The sequence below is a fragment of the Arachis ipaensis genome, chromosome B3 (genome assembly GCF_059453495.1).
Source record: "Arachis ipaensis isolate K30076 ecotype BB chromosome B3, ASM5945349v1, whole genome shotgun sequence".
NCBI lineage: Eukaryota > Viridiplantae > Streptophyta > Magnoliopsida > Fabales > Fabaceae > Arachis > Arachis ipaensis.
This window is the reverse complement of record NC_142438.1, coordinates 140105072-140123939: the sequence shown is the minus strand read 5'-3', so window position 1 is coordinate 140123939 and position 18868 is coordinate 140105072. Positions and strand designations below refer to the sequence as shown.

At 33.7% G+C, this 18868-nt stretch overlaps 2 protein-coding genes across 4 annotated transcripts; one reads left to right on the top strand and one right to left on the bottom strand.

Annotated features, from left to right (window-relative positions):
• Positions 1-10803: 10803 nt before the first annotated feature.
• On the top strand, positions 10804-12429 carry LOC107631863 (expansin-A1). The gene is made up of 3 exons (XM_016335432.3): positions 10804-11054; positions 11164-11476; positions 11598-12429. The coding sequence occupies exons 1-3, from the start codon at positions 10925-10927 to the stop codon at positions 11902-11904; spliced, it is 750 nt and encodes a 249-aa protein (XP_016190918.1). The 5' UTR covers positions 10804-10924; the 3' UTR covers positions 11905-12429.
• A 2218-nt stretch (positions 12430-14647) lies between these two features.
• Positions 14648-18471, bottom strand: LOC107631864 (agamous-like MADS-box protein AGL30). Of its 3 annotated transcripts, XM_016335435.3 has the most exons (12): positions 18165-18470; positions 17831-18016; positions 17469-17528; positions 17332-17350; positions 17142-17206; positions 17038-17053; positions 16886-16947; positions 16700-16796; positions 16571-16618; positions 16346-16470; positions 15478-15889; positions 14648-15248 (listed from the first exon to the last, which is right to left on the bottom strand). In XM_016335435.3, exons 2-12 carry the CDS (start codon positions 18013-18015, stop codon positions 15237-15239), a joined length of 1101 nt encoding a protein of 366 aa, XP_016190921.1. In that variant the 5' UTR covers position 18016; positions 18165-18470; the 3' UTR covers positions 14648-15236. The 3 variants fall into 3 exon arrangements, with proteins under 3 accessions (XP_016190921.1, XP_016190920.1, XP_016190919.1); XM_016335434.3 differs by lacking the exon at positions 14648-15248 and having other exon boundaries at positions 15327-15889; positions 18275-18471; XM_016335433.3 differs by lacking the exon at positions 14648-15248 and having other exon boundaries at positions 15327-15889.
• Positions 18472-18868: the final 397 nt, after the last annotated feature.

Here is an 18868-nt window from a genome sequence, read left to right as displayed (position 1 = left end):
AAGTTAACATATAACTAGTCTCTAAATAAATTAATATGTAAATAAATTTTAAATTATAATTTATATAAGAGGGAGATGCGTGAAACCTGATGGTGCGCGAGATTAGAACTCGCACAACTTAACTGGCAAGTGCACCAGGTTATCCAAGTAATATCTCAGGTGAGTGATGGTCAATCCCACGAAGATTGTCGGACTGAGCAAGCAATAGTTATCCTGTTAGACTTAGTCAGGAAAACAGTAAAAAGGATTATGGCTGAAAACGTATAAAACAAGATAATAAAGAAAGCAATAAGAATTTGGTGTAAAATCAATATAAGAAAACAATTAAGGTCTCAGATATTTTTATCTTTTCGGATTAAAACTTCTTACTAACTGTTTTAATAATGAATGATTCATTGTATGGCAAACTGTAAGTGATTAAACCCTAATTCCTTAGTGATTTAATCTCCTCTAATCCTCATCAAACGCCACTCCCTGTGGTCATTCAATTCGGGCCGGAGGGTGAAGTTCAGAAAACTAGTTTATACCACAAAGGCCCTAATCACCCCAATCCCGGCTGAATAGTTGTTGTGTATCCCCATCAGGTTGTGTGATTAGCCGTCTAGGAGGCGTGTTCTCAAGTTATAGTTCAAGCGAGATAACTCTCCTGATAATCACAAGAACTCATATGGAAAAAGGGTCATACTCCAGTTCTACCCAGTTTCATAAGATTAAGAACGAAAACAACACTTTAGAATTGAATCAAACATGTACTAAATTAGAAGAATAATAATCTTAATCGATAGAAATAAACAGAGCTCCTAACCTTAACCAGGAGATTTAGTTGTTGATAACTTACAAAGAAAACAGGGTTCTGAAAAGTGCGGAAGGAAGAAGATCCTAAACCTAATTGAGTATAACTAAAAATAACCTAGTTGATAACTCAAAGTAGCATCTAAAGGTAAGTTTTACACTAAAATCAAGCAAAAGTAAATAAAATCTAACTAAAAATAATATAAAAATAACTAGAAAAAGAGTATAAGATGCTCACGCATCACTTGACGGCGACAGAGACAGAGGGAGATGCAGCGGTGGCGACGGGAAACTGGCTGATTTTCGTGAGAGGGAGAGGCGGCAGTGAGAGGCCGGGGCTGGAGCAGCGGCGGCCAGAATAAATAGAATAAAGAGAAACGGAGAAGAAGAGTGTAGAGAGAGACTTTTTGAAATGAAGGGGGAGAGCGTTCACTCTCAATTTTAAGTTTAATTACCGTCAGATTTACCGTGGGATAAATCCGACAGTAACTCCTGTCATCAAAATGTAATGTTTAACAAAAATGGTTTATTGTCGGATAACTCCTTGCATGTCACCAACACGCAATGTTTAGCTAAAACTGCTTACCGTCGAATTTTATCGACGGTAAATCCGACGCTAAAGTTTGCGTCTATTTCCTTCCATTTCTCGTTAAGTATTATCGACGAATTTACCGTTGAAAAAGTTAATCCGATAGTAACTATTTGACGTAATAAATTCTTTCACAAAACTCTTCATTAATCCGTCAATAAATTTGACGGTAATTCGAGACGCTAAATTCGATGATATTGAGCATATTTCTTTTAGTGTATACTGATGGAAAAAGAAAAGGAAAAAAACAAACCAAAGAAAAAAAGAAAAAGAAAACACAAACTCCGGGATTCTCGGTATTGGTTGTACGTAAAATTTCTAGAAAAGATTATGATTCTCCATGCAGATCTAATCTACGAAAATTCATGATTTGTGTACTCGATAATCATCATTTAATGATTTACTTCACGAATACTAGTAACTAAAAGTATCTAACTCCAGCTGGCCAAAGATATAATATACCGCTCTATACTACTAAATACTAATTCTACAATGTAGAAGACCAATATAACACACACGTGAGACATGGTCATACAACATTGTTGATACGGGGGTTTCATTAATTGTAGAGAAGATATTCGCCGATCTGCTTTGTTAGATAGATATATGTGTAGCTCATTTCAATGGATGAAACTTTTAATATAGAAGAATTGATCGTGTGATCGAAGCATACACGACAGCAAATTATTATTAGACGGGGCGAAAGGGTTTTTTTAAGAGTCAATAGTAACAAAATTATGAGTTGTTTTTCGCTTACAGCGAAATTATTTTTTACCTTTAACAAATTCTTGAAACTCATATTTTTGTATTATGTCATTTTAACCCACATTATTTTTTTCTTTTATTTAAAAAATAAAAAGTTATTTTCAATACCAATAAAAAATTATATATGAACTGCAAATCGATCACCAAATTAGTTTAGTTTGGTACAAAAACAATCAATAATAAATTAATAAAAAATTAGTCCAACAATCAGTTAATTAGTTGACGATTTTTAGCGATCTCTCTATATATATAATGATCTATTTTAGATATTTTACAGTAATTTAAATATTTGTAAATATTTTTTTAGTATGGTTTTATATTTTTTTTGTTTTAAATAAATTTCGGAAATTCACTAGATATTTAAAATATTTTTGGATGTATGATAAATGAATCTCACAAGTTTTGAATAAATGACCATTTGTACTTATGAAAGATGAAAACACTGATATATGTATCCACACTAAATCGAAACTAAATTTGTATCCACGTAAGATGCCCTCTATGTGACAAAAGTACACTGTCTTTGGAGGGTTGGAGTGCCACGTAGGATACTTTTGTGACACGGAGAGCATCTTGCATGGTACAAGTTTAATTTCGGTCTAATATGGGTACATATGTTAGTGTTTTCATCTTTTATGGATACAAATGATCATTTATTCCACAAGTTTTTATTCATTTTTTGGTGAGATTTTAAATGGTCTTCTAATGTACGAACTTGAATGTTTATTTAAATACATAATGTAACAGCCCAGACCACCCGCTAGCACGATATTGTTCGCTTTGGCACATAAGGCTTCACGGTTTTGCCTTTGACAATAGGGATGATAGTCGAAACCCCCACACTCACTCGTCAAAACGCGTCATGCTAGGGAGAGGTTTCCACACCCTTATAAGGCATGTTTCGTTCCCCTTCCCAACCGATGTAGGACCTTACACAGAACTTTAAAATTAGTCACTGAAATCAGTTGAAAAAATATTTCATTCTTTAGTTATCTTATGTTTATAAGTGTAAGATTTTTTTAGGGCAAATTAGTGATTTAAATTGTTTGAAAACTATAATTATTAGACTATAGTTTTTGAATATTGCAGATGCAAATACAAATATAATGTTTACATTACTATAGAAATTGTGAGAGGGTATGGTGGTTTCAGAAATATACGTAAATCGCTATATGATGTAGTAGTTTACGTTGAAACATGTGTGAGGAGAAACCGTTACATCTTGTAGCAGTTTCTGAAGGAGTGCAATAATAAAAAAAAAACTGCGGTACTCCTATAGCGATTTCTTTACAAATGGCTACTATGAGAAACCGTGAGAGTCTATAGCGGTTTATTCATATAAGAAATGCTTATAAATACCAAACACGAGGCAATGATGTAGTAATAGATTGTCATTTTCACAAATTCACAAATGGATAGTGAGAGGAGTTTTTTGGTTTTAGTGCATTGTTCTGAAAAAATTAAAAAAAAAAAAAAAAAACAAAAGATACGGCGTTAAGTTTACTAACAGAGAATCAGTGAGTGTTTTTATCCGGTAATCAAATACGTGTCAGAGGTAAAAATGAGTATATTGCAAAAGGTGGGGATGTGTGGGACAAAGTGGGTGAAGAAGTTGTTTTACAAGATTCCTATTGTGGTTGTGTCAACTAGTGCGAAGTATGAAACATTTGTGATAGGGTCGGACGAAGATATGCAGCTTTTGTTTCATTGTCGATGAAGTTTTTCGAAAGTGAGAATACACTACCTGTATGCCAAGTTGGAAGATGACATCGACAGTTCTAGGGTATCAGCGCCGAATCCTTAGTCGACTACGGTGGGGTGCTTCTACCTCGATGCCTGTTGTTGCACCTGCTTGTCTGTTGATTGATCCTCCATCTGTTGTAGTTGGGATAGCTAGGTCACCCCGTATGATTCCGCATATTGCAGGTGAGGGTGAACTGGATCGAGTTGAAAATGTGATGCGAGAGGATGATTCGAACGAAGAGCTTACTCACATCGTGGGGGACAGTGACGAGGATACCCAAAGAACCTACCTACACATCAGGGACATCAAGTTTCAGGACACAGCATCATCCTCCACATTTTTTAACGCTGAACTTAAATGTCATCGGCCAGCAACTGGATATAGATCCTACCTTTGGGGTAAATGATTGCATGAGAAAAATTTTGCTATAGAATTTTAGATTTGGCAATCTTTCCAAATTAAGAAGGAAGCTGTGTTGAGTGTAAAATTTAAAATTGAAAGTTTAAGATTTGAATTTTAAATTTCAAATAATAAACTATAAACCTTAATTCTATATCTAAAATTAAGTCTTAAATTTCAAATACTATATTTAAAATTTTAACCTACAAACCTTAAACTCTATATTTGAAATTTGATTCCTAAATCTCAAATACTAAAAACAAATCTTATACGTTTAAAATTTGAAATCCTTAATTTTAAATTTTAAATCTTAAATTTCAAATACTAAACTACAAACCTTAAATTCTATTCTAATTCCTGCACCCTAAATACTACATTTTATGTTATAAACTTTAATACTTAAAAGAAAACAAACTTACCTCTTCATTGATACCGCCGGTAACGTGAGCAACGCTATTGAGTCGGTACAAACTGCTTTCGCCGCCATGGTTCCTCTTAAAAATGGTACCTCTAGAAATCTCAAGTGGCCAAATTCTCTCCAAGTCTTTTCCTTCTCTCAATCCACAACTCCTTCTCTCATTCTTTCTCTAAACAAACTTCTCTCTCTAAACTTTTGGTTTCAATTGAAATTGTTAGAATATAATTAGGATCAATTATTGATCCTAATTGATCCTAATTATATTCTAACAGAAATAAAGAATTCACTACTTTCTGTGAATTTATAGGCATATGTAAATTGCTACACCTACCCGTGGTTTGTGCAATAAGTCATTTGTGAAGTAATCGCTATAGGGGTATCGGAGTTTCTTTATTGTTGCATTCCTTCAAAAACCGTTACACCTTTCTCTTCACACGCATTTCAATATAAATCGCTATACACCCAATAACGGTTTACGTGCATTTCTGAAGCCACTATATTCTCTCGCGATTTTTATAGTAATATAAATATTGCATTTGCGTGTGTAATATTCAAAAATTGTATTCTAATAATTATGGTTTTAAACAATTTAAATGAGTAATTTGCCTATTTTTTATCTTTTAAAGACAAAAAATGATTATATATTTTAGAGTAAAGTATATTTTTTGTCCTTGAAATTTGGTAAAAGTTTCAAAAATACCCCTAAGTTTTATTTTGTTTCAATTTTGTCCCAAAAATTTTCGATTTGCATCAAATATACCCTCGACAGCTAAATTTTCAAAAAATTTAAGACTAATATAACAATAATGCTTGAAAATTATGCTTGATTTGCTTGTGTTGAGAGTTGTTCTTATGAAATTATTGTTGAATTGGTCTTAAATTTTTTGAAAAATTAGTCGTCAAAGGTATAGTTAATGCAAATAGAAAACTTTTGGGACAAAATTGAAATAAAATAAAACTTAAAAATATTTTTAAAATTTTTATCAAACTTTATACTTAATAAAAAAAAAAAAAGTAGAATCGAAAAAAAGTTAGTTGAAGTGAGTGAGTGAAAAGGTGAGAGCATGTGGGTCGTTGCATTAATAATATCTGTGGTGCATAGTAGGTTGTTCGGTATAAGAGTGATGAACAGCAAACAGCTACAAGACATCGTTGTTCAGATTTCAGATTCAGAGCGACCCTGCATGTCAACACAGGCAAGAAGTCCCACACCTAGGGGCTAGGGCCTATAATAATAATAATAATAAATAATACTAAAAAAAGTAGAAAAGGGTCAAAAATCTTTTTATTTAGTATTCAATAATTAATAAATATTAAATAAAAATTTTTAACTATTTCTATTTAATTTGATTACCAAATATTTAAAAAAGAAAAATAACAAACCCAGTGAATAGAGTTTGATCGGGCAAAAAAGGGTTTAATTTTTGTTTCGGACAAAACAGATTCTGGATTGTGTTTCACTTGCTTTGTTTAGTTGAGCAAAGAAAATAAAATTTTAGAAAATTTAAGCAGGAACTAGACAATGAATATTTATGGCTCTTAAATTGGGCTATAGAAAGGAATTTGTGTATTAAATTTACCAACCCCTTTGGTCGTTGTCCTAGGCGGCTAGAGCTTCAGCTTTTGTCTCTTCAATTTTGTTTTTTTAAAAAAGCTAATATATTAAGAAAATAATAATGTTTCACATTCAAAGTTATATTAGCAACTAAGTCTAATCAAATCATTTACATATACGGTTCTTTTTTTTTTCTTCTTTTTCTAAATTTGTGCGCATAAGTTCTTCTTTTTTTTTTTCTTTTTCTTCTCCTTCTCTTTTTCATTCTTCGTATTCATTCTTTTTTGCGTGTTTTCTTTTCATTCTTTTGTTGCTGTTGTTATTGTCATATTTTTCTCTTTTTTTTTTGGTAATTTTGCAGTATTATGTATTTTGAATGGTACAGAACAACAAGACTAAATGCACCTTAATTCACTCAGAAATGAACCGCAATTATATTTAAAATGAACCGAAAATTTGAATTTGAATAGAATGCATGAGTTTTTGAATTTATAGAATGCACAATTTTCAGTTCATTTGTAATCTGGATGTGTTGTCAATAAACAATTTGTCCCAATAGTTGGGATGACTTTCAAGATAAATTGAATAGAATGGAATAAAATCTAATACAATTGAATAAAGTGATAATGAATAATTTCATTCTTCTTTATTAAAAAAAGATTCAATCATTAGCAAAAACTCATCGAATTCATTTTTGAACCCAAATGAACCTCACTTAAATTAAGAAACAAACCGAAATTATTTAAAGAATAAAAAATTTGCTCAATACTTATCAGTAGCATCAGGTGAACATCAATTAATACACAAGTGAACCGAAATTAGTTCAAATTTGAACAAGTAGTCAAAAAAAAATTCAATCGTCAACAAAAACACATCAAATTTATTTCTGGATCCAAATGAACCATGTAAGGTCCCATATCGGTTGGGGAGGGGAACAAAGCATGCCTTATAAGGGTGTGGATATCTCTCCCTAGCATGACGCGTTTTGACGAGTGAGTGTGGGAGCTTTGGCTATCATCGCTATCGTCAAAGGCAAAATCGAGAGGCCTTGTGTGCCAAAGCAGACAATATCGTGCTAGCGAGTGGTCTGGGCTGTTACAGATGGTATCAGAGTCGGAGCCCGGATCGATGTGTCAGCGAGGGCGCTGTGCTCCCTTATGGTGTAGATTGTAAGGTCCCACATCGGTTGGGGAGGGGAACGAAGCATGCCTTATAAGGGTGTGGATACCTCTCCCTAACATGACGCGTTTTGACGAGTGAGTGTGGGGGGCTTTGGCTATCATCCCTATCGTCAAAGAAAAAACCGTGAGGCATTGTGTGCAAAAGCGGCCAATATCGTGCTAGCGGGTGGTCTGGGCTGTTACAGATGGTATCAGAGTCGGAGTCCGGATCGATATGCCAGCGAGGGCACTGGGCTCCCTTAGGGGGTGGATTGTAAGGTCCCATATCGGTTGGGGAGGGGAACGAAACATGCCTTATAAGGGTGTGGATACCTCTCCCTAGCATGACGCGTTTTGACGAGTGGGTGTGGGGGGTTTTGGCTATCATCGCTATCGTCAAAGGCAAAATCGTGAGGCCTTGTGTGTCAAAGCGGACAATATCGTGCTAGCGGGTGGTCTGGGCTGTTACAGATGGTATCAGAGTCGGAGCCCGGATCGATGTGCCAGCGAGGGCGCTGGGCTCCCTTATGGGGTGGATTGTAAGGTCCAACATCGGTTGGGGAGGGAAACGAAGCATGCCTTATAAGGGTGTAGATACCTTTCTCTAACATGATGCGTTTTGACGAGTGAGTGTGAGGGCTTTGGCTATCATCCCTATCGTCAAAGGAAAAACCGTGAGGCCTTGTGTGCAAAAACGGACAATATCGTGCTAACGGGTGGTCTGGGCTGTTACAGATGGTATCAGAGACGGAGCCCGGATCGATGTGCCAGCGAGGGCGCTGGGCTCCCTTAGGGGGTGGATTGTAAGGTCCCACATCGGTTGGGAAGGGGAATGAAGCATGCCTTATAAGGGTGTGGATACCTTTCCCTAGCATGACGCGTTTTGATGAGTGAATGTGTGGGGTTTCGGCTATCATCCCTATCGTCAAAGGCAAAACCATGAGGCCTTATGTGCCAAAGCAGACAATATCGTGCTAGCGAGTGGTTTGGAATGTTACAAACCATAACTAAACTAAGAAATGAACCAAAATTACTTAAGGAATAAAAAATTTAGTTAATACTTATCAGTAGCATTAAGTGAATCTCAATTAACACACAAATGAACCGAAATTTGTTCAAATTTGAACAAGTAGTCAAAAAGACTCAATTATCAATAAAAACACGTCGAACTCATTTATAGATCCAAATAAACCTCAATTAAACTAATGAATGAATCGAAATTATTTAAGGAATAAAAAATTTGATCAATTCTTATCAACAACATCAAGTGAAAAACATGAAAAAATAAAATAAAAAAGAAGAAACGCATAATGCTGCAAAATCACTTGATGGATTTGGATGAGTTTTTTGTTAATGATTCAAGTTTGTTTGTATGCTTGTTTTCGAATGCATTAAGTAATTTCGGTTAATTCTGGATTCAAATAAGGTGCAATTGGTCTGTGCTTATTTTGAAACGAGTTTGTTTGTGTATCGTCATCATTAAGTAATTTCGGTTCATTCGAAATTTAATTTTCGGTTCATTCTGGATGTAATTTCAGTTCATTTCTGTTTCTAATCATTCAATTTTGTTTGTGTGCTTGTTTTCGAACGCAATCATTAAGTAATTTAGGTTCATTTTGGATTTAAATAAGGTACACTTGGTCTGTGCTTCTTTTGAAACAAGTTTGTTTGTGTATCATCATCATTAAGTAATTTAGATTTATTTTAGATGTAATGTCGGTTCATTTCTGAGTGAATCAAGGTGCATTTGGTCTCGTTGTTTTGCACAATTCAAAACACATAATGTGAGGAAGAATAAAGAACGCAAAGAAGAATGAACAAAAAGAAGGAGGAGGAGGAGAAAATAGAGAAGGAAGAACGCGAAGGAGGAGGAGAAGGAGGAATGCGAAGAAGAAGACGATGATGACGACAACAATAACATACCGTGCGTATAATCACGCTCTTTTAATGAGAGTAGTTTTTATTGGTGTTAAATCTACTTGATTAAATTTGAATGACAATAATATTTAAATGTGTAAAAAATTTGTTAAAAAAATAAGGAATACACAGGTTCTCCTAACATTTTATGGTTCAAATAGCACAAAAGAATGATAAAATATTACATGTTATGCACTTAAACTTTTATTTTTCTTAATTTCACACGTTTGATTTAATTCAAAGGAAAAATATTTCCACAATATTTTGGGACAATATAATAAAAATAAAGCTATACTAGAAAAGAAAAAAAAAAAAAACATAAATGGTAATGTGGAAAGGAGAAAGAGGGATTTTGATCCTCTAAAATTTAAATTTTACTTTAAAGAATAAAGTATGATCTTCTATCCTTGAATAGTTTCTCTTTCATATTTATTCTTGGTCCAACTTATAAAATTAATAGTGAGAGATCACACTTTACTCTCTAAAGTGAAATTCAAATTTTAGGGATCCAAATTCGAGAAAAAGAGTTTGGGACCCATGGGCATAGTAGTGTAAATTGTAAAACCTAGAAGCAGAGGGGTATTTGTGTCAAATGATGAATTGGGTGCATGTGCCTGTGGAAGCTTGGAAGCTATCAGTGCTATTACTGCTATGGCCCACTTGGATTTTGCAGATTTCCCGCTCACATGGCTATTCAACCTCACGGTTTTTTCTTCCCAGTAGCCCGTAGCCACACAACACTCTTTTGCACCATCAAAAATTGACCTCTTTCCCACTTGCACTCTTTCATACATACTTAAATACATTACTTTTTAATTAAAAAAACCTCTAACTTTATAATTTTAACATATATTTCTAAGACACAAGTTAATTAAAATTTTAAAAAATAAAAACATTATGCATAATATACATTTTTTTTTTAAAAATTAACTACCATTTTTATTTTTCATCCAAAAAATTCCCCTTAAATATACACTTACACTACACAAACAATAATGCTATATACTTGATAAGTCTATTAAAAATATAAAATATAAAGATGTTATTTGTTATGTATTTAATTTTTAACACTTTATTATATTCGAATTTTTTTTAGATTTATGTTAAAAAATATTAAGTGATAAAAATCTACTGCTTTTTTTTTTATCGAAGATATGGAGACTCGAACCCGCAACCTCTTAATTGAGTATGTGGAGACTATGTCATTTGAACTATTACTTCTTGGTAAATCTACTGCCTTTCTTGCACTACTTTGTTTATGTTATTTAATATATATATATATATATATATATAATATAATACATGTCAATTCTTAAATAATACAATCCACTTTATGTCCCTAGCGGTATTCTTCGGTTCAAACAGTTCAAAAGAGTTAGTTAAAGTTTTGATTGTGGCCCTATGCTACCCTCCAAAGTCCAAACCCCTCAAACCTCTATAAATTAGGTACCACTGCCAACCATTTTTCCTCACTCCTCTGCTTCACAATCACATTTATCTCTCCCGTGTTGCTGCAGCAGCTAGCCCCCTCTTTTGTTGTCCCCATAATATCAAAATTAATTCCCTTTAGTATAAGGAAAGGAAAATGGCTCTCATTGGGTTTCTCTTGGTTAGTTTTCTTACTATGTTCTCCTCAGCTTACGCCAATGGTGGAGCAGGATGGACCAATGCTCATGCTACCTTCTATGGCGGGGGTGATGCATCAGGGACAATGGGTATGCATGCACTCATTTTTGTTTTGTATTTTTCTAAAAGCTTCAATTTTTTGCAACCCCATTTGAGTAACTTTTAATGGGTCATGAACATTTGTTGTGTTTGTTTCAGGTGGGGCTTGTGGATATGGAAACCTCTATAGCCAGGGGTACGGAACAACCACTGCTGCTTTGAGCACTGCACTTTTCAACAATGGCTTGAGCTGTGGCTCTTGCTATGAGATTAAGTGTGTGAATGACCAGAAATGGTGCCTCCCTGGCTCCATTGTGGTCACTGCCACTAATTTCTGCCCTCCAAACAATGCATTGCCAAACAATGCAGGTGGGTGGTGCAACCCTCCTCTTCACCACTTTGATCTAGCTCAGCCTGTGTTCCTCCGCATTGCTCAATACAAAGCTGGAATAGTCCCTGTCGCTTACAGGAGGTATAAAGTTACTATCTTTATCAAATTCCCAAATTGGGCTTATTTATGGTTTAGGGTTTGTTAATTTTGGTGAATGGTTTTTCAAAGAGTGCTGAAGGTGTGTCCTTTTATGGTTTCATAGGGTGGCATGCAGGAGAAGAGGAGGAATAAGGTTCACTATTAATGGTCATTCCTACTTCAACCTAGTACTAATCACAAACGTTGGTGGTGCTGGTGATGTTCATTCTGTGTCCATCAAGGGTTCAAAAACCGGTTGGATGCCAATGTCAAGAAACTGGGGACAAAACTGGCAGAGCAACAACTACCTCAATGGCCAAAGCCTCTCATTCAAGGTCACTACAAGTGATGGCCGTACAGTGGTCTCTAACAATGTTGCCCCAGCTGGTTGGACCTTTGGCCAAACCTACACTGGTGCTCAATTCCACTAGGGTCCTTATGGTCAAAAGTCCAACTCAAATTTTTACATATATACATACGTAGTATGTGACCTAAAATAGTATACTAGGGTATTAGATAGTATGCTACTAGTAATAGTCATGGGGTCAAGCCTCTGGTCTTTTTAAAATTTGGCTTTCTAGGGTTTTGAGAAGGGCTTATTTTAAAATGGTCCTTCAATTTTTAAGTTTTTATCTTGTGTTATGGAGAAGTTGGGGGGACCCTCTTGTTAAATTGGCCCTTCACTTTTCGGAAAAGCTTTTTGTGAACCTTCCTGCTACTAAATAGAAGCTAGCAGGGGGTGGAACTTTCTTTTTAATATTTTTATTATGGGTGAACAACTACTAAATTGGAAGAGGTGGATTCTATTATGGTTACCACCCGCCATTAGTAGTGGGGTTACTTTTTCCGCTTTATTGGGCGTGTTGTGAGCATTGTTTGCTCTTGGAGTATGTCTAGTTTTATGGGAGAATATTGTAGTGTAAATTTTCCTAATGGAAAGTTTCTGTTATTAACTACTCCTTTGTATTTTATTTCTTATTGCCCATATATCCATTTACCTATTTTTAAAAGAAAAGAAGGATAATATTTTTTTAAAAAGAATTAGAAGACAAAAAGGAAAGTAGTAATAATTGTTCTCTTCGGCTGAGTAAAGCAAATCAAGACTTCTCAAGATGGGTAAAGATTTGATTCCTAAGGGCCTAATAACATGGGCCACACATGAAGTTGAAATATAAACAATCTTTGTGCTCATGTTTCGGATCTGTATGTGACCAAGGAAATACAGTTTGAGACAGCATCACAAAAATGGGGCCTACATTATTATTACGATAGGTTTTCAATTAGCAAGAGTGATAGTTTTAGTTGCCAATGAATTATAAGCTCAAATGACATAGTCTTTTCATACTCAATTAAGAGGTTGCGGGTTTGAGTCTCTTATTTTTGGTAAAAAATAAAAAAAAAGTGATAGTTTTAGTTAATGCATATGTCATGTAAAATAAATTTGAGCAATTTTCATATAGAAATAGGTCATCACATCATAGGATACTCAATAGTCAATAGCAAGAAGAGCACAAAAATATTAATATTTATTAGTAGTTTGCTTGACCCCTCAAATTTTAGAAATTTATTTTACCGATTAAAATAATGATAGCCATTGAAATTTGAACTAGGGTTCCGGGAGCAGATGTCCCCTGTCCCCATGTGCACTTTACTTAACTGTGCACTTCATTAGGAGAATTAACTGTTAAGTAACACTATTTTTATAAATCTAGTTGCGGATCCATGAAGAAAACTAGAAAAGCAGATGTTAAGACATCGGATGCACATGTTAACGCCCATAACATAAGCCTCTTTTTCTTTGGCGGTCCCTTTTCTCGTGGTTTCTTAGACCAAGTTGGGCCTTTTTTCCCCCAGTATTCGCATCGACAAATTGAAAAGCCCCAATCGGCCAATCTTTTTCCTTGATTTCATTCTACAAAAATCATCCTTATTCTTTATCCCTTGCCTTTATTGGGTTCGGTAAACTCAGTTGTAACTTGAATTTGAATTCCCTATTCTTGTACAACCTGGTCTCTATACACATGTATGAGAAATCGGAAATGCTATGAAGTTTAACATTTACTTTTTCTTAAGAAAATGCTGACCTTCACTCATATTTGCTCTTCGTTCTAAAGGAGTAGAGGTTAACATTATATATATATATACATATTTGTCTAATTGCATCCATCTTTTTGGATGAACATTCACACTAAAATGTAATTATTTTTACTATTGTAGCATTATGTAATTGAATACATATATAAAACTATTTTATATTGATGGTGCATCAAAATTAAATTATATATATAATGCAAGCTAAATTGATAGAAAAATATGGTCAAGCTTGACTTACGGGTAGCTTCTTTCTTTCCTCATTTTAGTCATTTATAAATTTATAAATTTATATTGAAGTTGTGCAGTGCTACCAGCTTACCACACATGACTAATGATTTCATGTGAATTTGTTTAACAAAAATTATTTGATTAAAGTTTACATATTCGATTTACGGATTTTGACAGGGTTCATACAACTTTAATCAAAACGTCAATAAATAGGCTGAATTTCTATAATTAACTTAAAGCAAGCCACATTGAACACGTACGTTGAAGCGTAGAATATATTAAAGATGTTATTGTGCAAGTATTGACTTAAATGCCTTTTTCATGTTTGGTTTATTAATAATGAAGAATTTGACTCTTCTGAACTGCATTAGTTGGTGAAGTGAGAAAGTTATGGGTTACTGATCTTTGAATTATTAAGCGAATCTTACTAACAATGGAAAATCAATTCTCTCATGGCATTTATTTGTTTTTTCTTTCATTTTACCAACTTGTATACTAAAAAAAAAAAAAAGTCAAATCCAATTATAACAAAAAAAAAAAAAAAAAAAACAAATCGACACGTATTGTTGACAACTTATCAATTTCATACTTGTGTGGGGATTAAAACTCTTAAATCAAGACACAAATTTCTAACAAATGGACGAAAAGTCTGTTGGGAACTTTTTTGTACAAGAAAGTTTATTCATTCACAACCTTCTTTTCAAACTTAACACACTATTAGCTCATGAGTGATTTGAACTCTAATATATTTGAGTTCATAATCAAAACATTAGATTTTTCGTATGTTGTGTTATGTTTCCAAATTCAGTTAGGTCCATTGCAGGTGACCCTCTATATATGTAAGGATAATTATTAAGCAAACTGAACAATGACATATTTACAAGAAGCAAATACATGATGAGTTTTGGGCAAAAATGCATATCCAGAAGACTGAATTACTAGTTTTTGCTATATGTGATCTTATATATACAAGTATTGACTGTATGAGGGAGAAGAAATGTGATTCTTTAGGCCATAGGTAACCTTCACACCTAAGAGACAAGGTGGAAGCAACAACACCAATAGAACCTACTATTGGTAATTATTAAAAAGATCTAGTGTAACATTCTTCTGCCTCAGCATTAACTCAACACAATTAGGCTGTGTTTGATCGTTGAAACAAGACACAGAAACAGAAACCAAGAGATATAAAAAATGTTCTGCCCTGTCTTGTCTTAATTATCAAACATTGCCTAAGTGAGTAAATGACATCAAGCTAGGCTTACCTGCTGTTAGGAAGCTAAGCCACATTTTAAAAATTGGTTTGTTGTTTCTTATATATGTCTGCATATAAAAAACACATCTGTTGTGGAAAAATCTTTGAGGATGCTAAGGTTATCAAGGGTGACTGATAATTCTTTAGCAAATTCATTACAAGGCAGATGGCAAAATCCATGATGAATCAGTTTGGTTGCTGCACTCAAACAAAAGTAGAAGTTTATAAGGATAGTGAACTTGAAGCTAAACGGCAAAGTTGGAAGTATAAGACATCAAAAAAGAGGTATAAATTAAAAGGATAATCACAACTGTTGTATCAATATAGGTAACAAAAGATATGGATGCTTGTTCTGCAATTAGAAGAAAAAAGAAAAGAAGAATAGTGTTGGCTATGTTGAACCAAAGTTGACTTGAGGTAAACTTGCCTGGGCATACAAATGCTCATCAAACATAGTAACAGCACAAGGCCCTGAAGTGGAAGCCCAACCATGGTGGTGGTGGTGATTGGAGTCATAAGCATTCCTTGGGGCTTCAAAGTTTCCATTGTTGACATGATGATGAAAACTTAAATTATGGTTTTCTTGTGGCTGATTATGATGATGATTCATCTCTGGAGCTGCTTGGAACTTGAAATCATTCAGCAAATTGAAATTGTATGATGGCATGTATGGAAACTGATGTCCATTATTCAATGGGAGTCTCAATGGAGCAGTAGTGCTGCTCAAATCACTTAGGACACCATTTTCTTGCCCTGAGTTTGAAATATCTGTTTTACTACTTGATCCAATGTAACTTGCATAACTCCCAAATGATGAGCTTGCAGATCCCTCTACATCTCTGATAATTAAACCAATATCATAAGTATTTTTACAAAACAACACAACCAAAGTATATCTGCAATTCAATCTTGTGAGTTTAAATATATTTTGAGTTCTATGATGCATTGTTAGTGTAGGCATGTTTTGCAGACATCCAATTATGTATGTATTTGACTGGATAATCATTTAAAACGTGTTATACTGTTAGCACATCAAAACTAAACTCTTAAATTTATCTAAGCTCTGCAAGTTTAGGTGAATTCTTGAGAAGGATAACCTTCACTATGTTAATAAGACATCAGCATCCACTGCTATGTGTCATTCTTTATGAGATCATATGCTTAAGAAAACAGACTTTATGATATAGTAATACATGCCTAATATCCTTGAAAAATTGGTTAATTAAACACATTATGCTGTCAAAGAATAATTATTGATGCACTCAATATGTTTTATTTTGGAAAAACTAACTCACTTGTGGAGAAGCAAGCTAGAGTCATCAGGTAAAACTAGATTTGGGCTGTCACCATTACCAATCCATGGTAGAGGTTGGAGATGCTGCTCAGTACCCATTCTAAACGGAATATGCATTTCATTGAACTGAAAGAATGAAAAATGAATGAAAAATGTTACACCAATATATATGTATTATGTCTAACCGTGGAAATATTAATTAATTACCACATGAACAATTATTTACCTGGTTATTGCATTGCAGTGACACAAGCTGTTGGTTTTTAATATGTTCCTGCAACATTAAGCAAAGATTTTAGACTAAGATAAACTAAGAGGATAAATGATTAATTCAGTTGTTTCATTAGATGCACACCTTACGGTTTCGAATTTGATTGATTGAATCTCTCAATGAATTTTCCATCTGTTCAAGTTGTTCCACATTATTGATTTTTTCAAATTCCTTCCACTGACTGCAGAGTCAACACAAACTAAATTAGATGTAGCTATAATAACACATATATGTTGGACAAACGTTTGTTTCTATAGAAATTAGATGCACCTTAATCTCTTCTGTGTTTCAGAAATTTGAGTCTGTAATAGCCTAGCTTGATTACTTAGGTCCTGCAAAAAGTGAGTTAGTACTGACAGATAAAACAATGACAAAAATAAATATATATTGAACATAGTAATTGACATAGTTTGGTTGTGTACCTCAATAGTTTGACTACTGCAATAACAAATAAACAAATATTTCAGTGTTTCAGCTTATAATTAATGGATTAAAAGGTTAAATCTAAGCACTAAGCACAACATACCTTGTACCCAAAAATTCTTGTATATTTACATCATGATCTAACTTCTTAAATGTCTTTTTCAGTGCCTGAACTCTCAAATTGACACAATTCACTATGAGAATCTTAGTAATGCAACAATCAATGCTTCTGAAAAGAAGAGAGAGGGGGAAGGGGGAGGAGAATGGAAATTGGGTCATAAGAATTGACCTACCTCAAGACTCTCCAACTTCCTGTTGCAATTCATAGGAAACTATTTTGTTAAATTGTGTAGTATAATTTAACATAAAATAAACAACAATCAAGTCTTCGTATAATAATTTTTTCAATATGAATGGAAGCCTTATGCACCTTTTTGCTCTTTCTTGTGGAGTTAGTTGAGAAAACTTTGCAATAACCTCCTCAAAGTTACTACATGCAACAAAAGGGAGTGAATGATGATTAATTAGCCAAATGATAATATAATTTTTGAATAAAATATACTTTTAAGACAATAAGAAATGTCTAACGAAGGGTTGCCTATATGAGCATTGGTCCATATCATTATATGCCTCTTTCCAAGGTAGTAGATGATATTGTTTTGCATGTATAATGCTTAAACATCTATAGACTACATAATTGTGACAAATCATGAAGGGTTTTAGATGCTTCTGTGAATAAGTATGATATAATAGATGATGATGTAGAAAGAGAATTGAAGGTAGGTAAGGTACCTTCGCCTGCCTCTACACAAAGAAGGTTTTCCAGTTGGTGAGAACATGAGAAGTATAATATCAATATCACAAAGAATAGATAACTCTGTAGCCTTTTTGATAATTCCATTCTTCCTTTTAGCATATGTTGCTTGACGCCCATTCATGTTCTCCAGCTTCTTTATCTTCAGCTTTACCCTACCCATCCTACACCATTTTACATCTTTGTAACAATCTCAATCAATTATATAACACAATTCATAAACAAAAATGGTCTGCATTGAAATTAATCTACGCACAAGAAATCATCAACGGTCCTAGCTAGAAGAAAACAAGAAGAGAAAGTGAAGATTACCTAAACGATGCAATGAAAGTAACGTTGCAGAATGCGAGCGAGGAAAGGCAATGGGAATGGAAATGGGAGATTGAAACTTGAAAGAGAGAGAAGGAAATGAGAGAGCTTACAAATAGGTTTTACATAACACACGATGGAATGACCGATTAAACGGTCATTGAGGTGTGCGATAGAATCGGCAACTCAAACAGCGTTACAGATTTCATTTCATTCCCTTTACAACAATCAATATTAACATATATGAGTTTTGCCCTCTCAACCTCATCCTTTAATTTCCAACACCGTACTAATACCATATCTGCATCTTGTTTTTTCGTTACCAACCATACTAACCTTTAACATAACTCATCGTTTAATTATCATTAAATATATAATTTTTTTATTAATATATCTATCAACTTTTTTAATAATTTATAGCATTGTTTATATCCAATGATGCACGTACATTGACACGCACATGGGACACATTCACATATGAAATTTAAAATTTTATAAGATACAATATAAAATATAAAGTGTTTTTTAAATAAATCGTAATGATATTTTGATATTTTATTGATATTAAAATATAAATTAACTTTTTAATTATTTTAAATATCTTATTTTAATTATATAAAATATTTAAAATATTTTTTATGTTAATAAATATAAGAAAAAGTATAGGTAGATAATGAAAATACTAAACAATGTGAATAATAGATATA

Bases quoted from the DNA above. Each gene is read 5' to 3' on its own strand.
- LOC107631864 (XM_016335434.3), bottom strand. From the start codon at position 18,015: ATGGGTAGGGTAAAGCTGAAGATAAAGAAGCTGGAGAACATGAATGGG. The intron at 17,529-17,830 runs GTACCTTACCTA...TGTTGCATGTAG, and splicing joins TTGTGTAGAGGCAGGCGAAG to TAACTTTGAGGAGGTTATTG. The intron at 15,890-16,345 runs GTGAGTTAGTTT...TTTAATTATCAG, and splicing joins TCTAGCTTGCTTCTCCACAA to AGATGTAGAGGGATCTGCAA.
- LOC107631863 (XM_016335432.3), top strand. From the start codon at position 10,925: ATGGCTCTCATTGGGTTTCTCTTGGTTAGTTTTCTTACTATGTTCTCC. The intron at 11,055-11,163 runs GTATGCATGCAC...TGTTTGTTTCAG, and splicing joins TGATGCATCAGGGACAATGG to GTGGGGCTTGTGGATATGGA. The intron at 11,477-11,597 runs GTATAAAGTTAC...ATGGTTTCATAG, and splicing joins GTCCCTGTCGCTTACAGGAG to GGTGGCATGCAGGAGAAGAG.